Here is a 6,908-nt window from a genome sequence, read left to right as displayed (position 1 = left end):
TGGCACATCTCTAGCCACATTTTAACATTTTATGACAACATGATGCTTGCAAACTGAAATGGCATGTATTGTCTCGCGTATTATTCTATCGGTTTCAAACTATTAATCGGTTCAAACTTACAACTAATATATCTTATAATTTTTAGATTAAATAACTTATTAATGTATACGGTTTTATGTGGGTAAATGTTGGATATGTTATGTCATAGTCTACACTCTACAATAGTCGGCTAGCTTGTTAACGTTGTTAATAGTCAGTTTACAAGTTTGGGGCCTTGGGGGGTATAATAATCAGTTTACGAGTTTGGTTTAAGATTTTGGCATCTTATTTTGATGAAAATAAAATTAAAAACATAAACACGTGATACAAATGATGAGTATAATTACTCATGTTTAACATGTCAAAAAAGTAGAAGGGCTCTTCTGGAATAATCATTTACTTAAACGATGGGAAGAAAGGAATGTACTATTGATGATTTGAGTAAAACTTCTTCTCTGTGTTCTCTAAAATCGATAATTCTACCTTGAACCATAACAATGTTCGTACCTTGCATTTTGAAAATCAACAAAAATCCAAGCATCAAGCGACTGAATAAAAGATATATTAGTCAGTCAATTTACAATCCGGCCGTGGATGATTGTGCAAGGTTTCGAGTAATCGAGTGATTTGAATTTCAGTATCGTTCGCTCTAAATACGTTAAATACAAAGAGTGCAAGAAGCACAAGACCAATACCCTATAGATAGTGTAGTCGTAGCTTTGACATTAAAAAAGTCAATAGTTCCTACAAGTTTCATGAGTTATGTTAGTTAATTTAATGAAAATCATGTGTGTGTCTATATATATATATATATAATAAATAAAGTAACTAAAATGATTGGGAAGACACAAGGTGTTTTATTCCCAGCATTAAAATATCAACAAAATGCATGAAAACAGTATATTTCATGTACAATGCTTATCAAACATTAATTAATTAATATATTTAAGGCTCAATAACTACAACTTCAGTGGAAAAGAATGCCCAGGACTTGTCTTCTTTTACTGTAATCCTGTTTATAAGTTGGGTATTTCAAGAATGACGTGGAAATTAAAGCCGAACCGAACAAAGATCCACGCATGTTTCTAGAACAACTGGAAGAACAGGCTTGTGGATCCATCACCATAAGACTTTAACTCTGCTGATTTCACCACTGATCTGCATAACGGACACGTTCTTTCTCTTTCAAACCTGAAAAATAATTATTGTTAAAAAGATACGCAACAAATTATTAACTTAAAACTAAAACATTGTGGGATTAAAAGGGAATTTATATACCATTCTGAAACACAATCTTCACAGAATATGTGTTTACATCGCAACAAAACTGGAGCTTGCATCTTTTCTTGGCAAATTGCACACAAGTCCCCTGCTTCAATTACCTGCAACCAAGAACAATATTAATATTTAAATATTGAGATGAGACCCACGATAAGAAAACTTAAATATCTATGAACATATTTGGCATTCATCATTATACCTGTTCTGGTGTCGCATATGATCCATAATGGACTTCTTTTCGTGACAACGCCTTCAATGCAGTCCACAAGGATCCAACCTGTGATGAAGATGAAATAAAGCATTAATTAACTCCTAATAAAATAAATTTAAAAGATATAGAAAAGCAATTAATACCTTCTCAACTATTGATGTAAGCTTGAAAGTCAAATATAGCCCTGTGGTCAAAGATGAAAAAAGGCTTCCGTATTCTTTGTTTAAGAAAAAACGGTACCAGACTGGAGCAGGTAAGAATGCACGGTATAACAGCAATGTGTATTCCACAAGGGTTAGCATTTGACCCTAAGATGTACAAAGCTCATGTCAGAAGGAACTAAATATATGTTCGAAATTCAAACATAACAAACATGGTTTGGTTCTTTTAAGGATTAATCACCAAAAGGCGAGCATGCTATCAATAATTTCCCACTTTGACAAATAATGATATTGGATGATCAAAAACAGATAATCAATTATAACAAAACAACTTGTAGAAAATAGTGGTGACTGGTGAAACCATTTTGATTTTTTTTCCCCTTCCTAAACGACCAATTTCAACCTGAGCCCACTTTGGTCAGAACCTGTTTTGACCCAATCAAATTTATACTTCTTTAAAATGGCATGCCTGTTTCGCCAGTCTTAATAAGTAGGTCATTTAACTGTTAGGAAAATTCTGATTACCTATGAAAAGTAAAAGAAAAAAAATGTTAAAAAGAACATTTTTTTTTTTAAAAGAAGAGTCAATTTGTGAAATGAATATAAAAGTCTTTCAAATTAGAAGAAGGGTAATTATGCAATTTTAGTTTATTCTGTTTATAACCAGTTTTGTTGATGTTGGTATAACTGATAACTTGTCTCCTTAATAAAATGATAACTAGAAGCATCATATGTTTTTATCCATACATTGAAAACTAACTATTGTGACTTCAAATCATAGTACTGTGACTAGAGGTGGGCAAATCCGAAAATACTTTCTGGATTGCTTAATTTTACAAATGTTCATGTATAATTGTCTATTATGAAACAAAATTCTTAGGGAGAAAATGCACACTGCTTAGAGAATGGGGGTGAAAACATTTGTTAAATCCATTAAAGTTGAAATACACTGGCATTTAGGCTAATAATTTGTTGAATATATGGTCATTATGATTTTATATCATGCCACATTACCTGTCTACGAAAATTATGACCCTTCCCATTTCTATAATACATAAGCAGTACCAACTTAATAGCCATCGCTGCTTGTCGCACCATTGTATCTGCACGCAATATAACCCATCTAAATAATGAAATGCTCGAATTTAAACAATAAAGGTTAAACATGATAAGATGGTTCATAAATACTACAAAAATAAATAAAAAGCATGTTCCAAAAATTAAAATATATACAATAAAGGCTAAGCCGCCTGTTCGATTTACACGGCTGGTTCCAAGATCCAAACCATTAAACCAAGTTTTCTAAACAGTAAACCATGAACAGAACCAATAAATCTCAAACCGGCTGAACCAGCCTATTTGCTTCGGTTGGGGAGGTTAAGTTGGTTGCAAATGTTTACATGTATTAACATGGTATCCACTAGGCAGTTGCAGTAGTGAACTAAAACCATGTGAATATTATATAAACATTTTACATGTAAACACATGGTAAAAGTACACATCAAAGGCTTTTCTTTAACAATGTGATGCATTCAATACTGAGAATCAGTAACATTAGGTGAATTAAATATAAAAGAAAATAATAACAAAGATTATTTTGGGTGGTTGCCTTTTTGTAACTTAGTATGCAAGAATGAGTGGATTTAGAATACTTGCTATATAAATGCAAAGAAAAACTAATCACTCAAACTGATTACTTTTGCCAACAAAGATGGCATAAAAAACATTCACTCAAGCTGAACTCATACCGTTTACAATGATGGTAAATATAGCATGCCAGAACGGTGGTATTGCTCTTGGTGGAACCATGAACAAAGGATAGCAAAGATCATCATTTTGGTACCACCAGTAAACTCCAATCACATGAAGAACAAAAACTATAAAATAACCAGCAAGGACAGAAAGTTTTCTCTCCCCCTGCAAAATTTGTCAATTGTTAAGATCAAGAAAAGACGATTAAGCGTGTTTGGACTTAGACATGTAACTAATTAAAAGTGTCAACATACCTTTAAAGCTGTCTGCTTTTGAAGAATATCATTAGACTTGTACATAAAAGCAGTTACATAAATTGTAACAAAGAAACCTACAAACAATGATAAAATAAAAAAATCAATCCAAATTCTCAAGTACACGTATATTTCAAGGGGTAAAGAACACAAAAGGGAGATGAAAACACTAGGATCAGTAGCAGTTTATACAGAATAAATAAACCTTGTAGACCAGTTAAACGCATCTCCGTTATTGTCTTGATATTATTGGGCAAGTAGGTAGCTTAGCTTTAACAAAAAAAAAAAGAAAATCTTGCAAATTTTATTGAGCATCTTGGAAACAAAAATGTTACCATCTCATGATGTGCATCTTCTTAATGGTTCAAAAATGCATTACACCTTGCTTGTGAAACTGTTACTTGTCTTATTGATGTTGTAGAAGATTTTAAGAATACAAAACTTGGATAAATGATACTTATATTTTGTTAGAAATGGAACTGATAGAACCCTGTTTCACGGATGCCATCGCTTGCTTAATATCATGGAACTTCTTAATTCTTATCGATAGAACTTCATTTTTGTGTAATAAAAAGTAATTAATAATGTATATAATGAATCCTAGACAAGAATCATGATTGTTCGCAAATTGTCAAACACTCAACTGTTATGTCTCTAACTCTCGTTTCCTGCAATTGTATGCATTGTTATTGATCCTAGCGTTTTAGTCTCCCTTTTGTTACCCATTGTTCATGGATTTCAAGGAGGAAAGAAGCAAAAAGGGACATTAAAGTGCTATGATTTATAACAATAAAAATTCTGTGAAACGAGAGTTAGAGAGACATTAACAATTGATTGTTTGGAATTGGTAAACGCTCATGGTTGTTGGTTAGGATTCTTAATATACCTTATGAATTACTAAAATACTTTTGGTACTCAAATAGAAAACTGCATATAAGAAAACCCCCTGACAGTAAATAAAAAAGTGTCATTCATGAATTAGCGTCATGTCAGTTCAACATCTAACAAACATAAACACCATATCTCCAAAAACTTTATCCTTAAATCTTCTACAATGGCAAGAACACTAGAAACAACTTCACAATGCGAGGTGTTATGTACCTTTGAACCATTAAAAAGAAAACACATCATCAAAATGACAACCTTCTCGGAATTGTAAGATTACCTGTCGCATTAAAAGTTACCTACATGCGCATTACCATCAAGACAAACCGGGATGCGATAATTTGGTCTGAAAGGTTTCTTTACTTTGTGTATGTTAACCAAATGCATAAAGCCACTCTAGGCCGGCCCATCTTTCAATATCAAATTTTAATACACAATTTCTATAAAAGACATAAAAAGCTCAAAACTTGAATCTCGAATACCTTGCAAATGCTGGCGAATGAAGACGATCAACAACAACAACGAAAACGGAAGAATCTGCTCAATCCACCTGGAAACCTGCTGCATATCATACCGTTGCTGCGACGACGAATCACCACCATGACTCCCACCTCCACCGTTCTCCCCATCCACATCACTCGAGTCCGCCGTTTCCCTCTCTCCCCCACTCACGGGTTCACCCCCCTCCCCCTCTCCGTCCCGATCCGCACCAATCCGAATCGACACCTCCCCATTACTAACCCCAGCTGCACCTGTACCCATATCGGTATCATGGTGATCATGAATGAAAGCCTCGGATTCATGGTAGTCGGTATTGGACCTGGGTCGAAGAACACCCGAGTATTCCAAAACAGTGGTGACCGGAGCTTGGAGGAAGCGAATAACCGGAAAGGAGGTGGGTCTGAGAGATGGAGATAAAGGGTTTGAGGAAGGTGTGTTAATATTACTGAGAGATGCATCAGAAGTGGATGTATCACCGGTTGTTGTTTCCATGAATTGATGAAGGATCATGAAATTGAATCAAAACCCAGAAAAGAAATACAAGTCAAAGTGGAAATTGAAAGTTGAATAATTCAAATGAAGAGGAATAATTAATTGATTGGGAGGAACAAGAGAATTGAATATGAAGAAGCGTGTAAAGTGGGAAGATTATTATTATTATTATTATTATTATTATAAAGTGATTGGTGTGGATCTAGAAGAGAGAAGTAGTGCGGTGTAGAGCTGCACAAATCGGGTACTACCTTGAAAACCCGAACCGGTTCGGAACCGGTTTTTTTCAACCCGGGTAGAGAATGACACCGGTTCCAGTCAGGAACCGGTTCGGTTCCCGACCCGAACCGGTGCCCAGATATGCGAACTTTTAAGAACCGGTAGGGTATGAACCGGAACCGGTTTTTACGTAAAAACCGGTTCCACCGGTTTTTTTTGAAATTTAAAAATTAGAGCCGTTAGGAACCGGTTCCAACGGCTATATAGCCGTTTTTGACCGTTGGAACCGGTTTTTTAACTATAAATAGGGTATTTTCTTACTAATAATAGCAAGTTTCAAAACTATCAAACACACTCCAATTCCAAAACCATAAAACACACTATAAACCAAAATTAACCTTAAACCGACCACAAATGGCATCCAATGATGACGTTGTTATGGTGATCGAAACAACAAGATGCCCCGATGTTTGGGTCCATTACGATTTGTGTCTCATGACCGACTCACATGAGTTGGCACGTTGCAAATATTGCTCGAAGTTTCTTAAAGCAGGGTCCAACTCGACATTACGAAAACATACGAATAAGTATTGTCGAGAGAAAAAAAGATTGGAAGATAAAAAAAAGGAAGTGGGAGAGTCGTCCGGCTCTACAACCCAAAAATAAGTATTCCCGGATTAAAACGACGGACTTTGTTTTTTATGTTTTAGTTGTTATGTTTAGTATCGTTTATGTGTTAATAATGTTTGTAATAGTTAGTTTTTAAATAAATAAAATGTTCGTCGTTATTAAAAAAGTAACAAAAATTAATCGAACAAATTATAATAAAACATATAGTACAATTCTTCTTCGTCGAAACAAATAATTTTACCAAAACAAATAATTAGTCGAACAAGTTACAAATAATTTTACCAAAACAAATAATTACAAGTAATGGAAACAAGTAATGGTGAAACAAGTAATGGAAACAAGTTATATATAGGTTTGGCCCAAAAACCGGTTCCAACGGCTATATTACCGTTGGAACCGGTTCCAACGGATATATTGCCTCAAAAACCGGTTCCAACAGCTATATTACCGTTGGAACCGGTTCCAACGGCTATTTGGTGTCT

At 34.5% G+C, this 6,908-nt stretch overlaps 1 protein-coding gene across 1 annotated transcript; it reads right to left on the bottom strand.

Moving 5' to 3' along the window:
• Positions 1–877: 877 nt before the first annotated feature.
• On the bottom strand, positions 878–5,646 carry LOC143566760 (uncharacterized). The gene is made up of 8 exons (XM_077053368.1): positions 5,067–5,646; positions 3,700–3,776; positions 3,442–3,610; positions 2,708–2,796; positions 1,676–1,840; positions 1,521–1,598; positions 1,319–1,422; positions 878–1,231 (listed from the first exon to the last, which is right to left on the bottom strand). Exons 1-8 carry the CDS (start codon positions 5,593–5,595, stop codon positions 1,126–1,128), a joined length of 1,317 nt encoding a protein of 438 aa, XP_076909483.1. The 5' UTR covers positions 5,596–5,646; the 3' UTR covers positions 878–1,125.
• Positions 5,647–6,908: the final 1,262 nt, after the last annotated feature.

The sequence above is a fragment of the Bidens hawaiensis genome, unplaced genomic scaffold, assembly GCF_021521415.1.
Source record: "Bidens hawaiensis isolate Kalapana, Puna unplaced genomic scaffold, B.hawaiensis_p1.1 tig00023049_1, whole genome shotgun sequence".
Classification (NCBI taxonomy): domain Eukaryota; kingdom Viridiplantae; phylum Streptophyta; class Magnoliopsida; order Asterales; family Asteraceae; genus Bidens; species Bidens hawaiensis.
The sequence above is the reverse complement of the archived record's forward strand: the minus strand, read 5'-3'. Positions and strand labels throughout refer to the sequence as shown.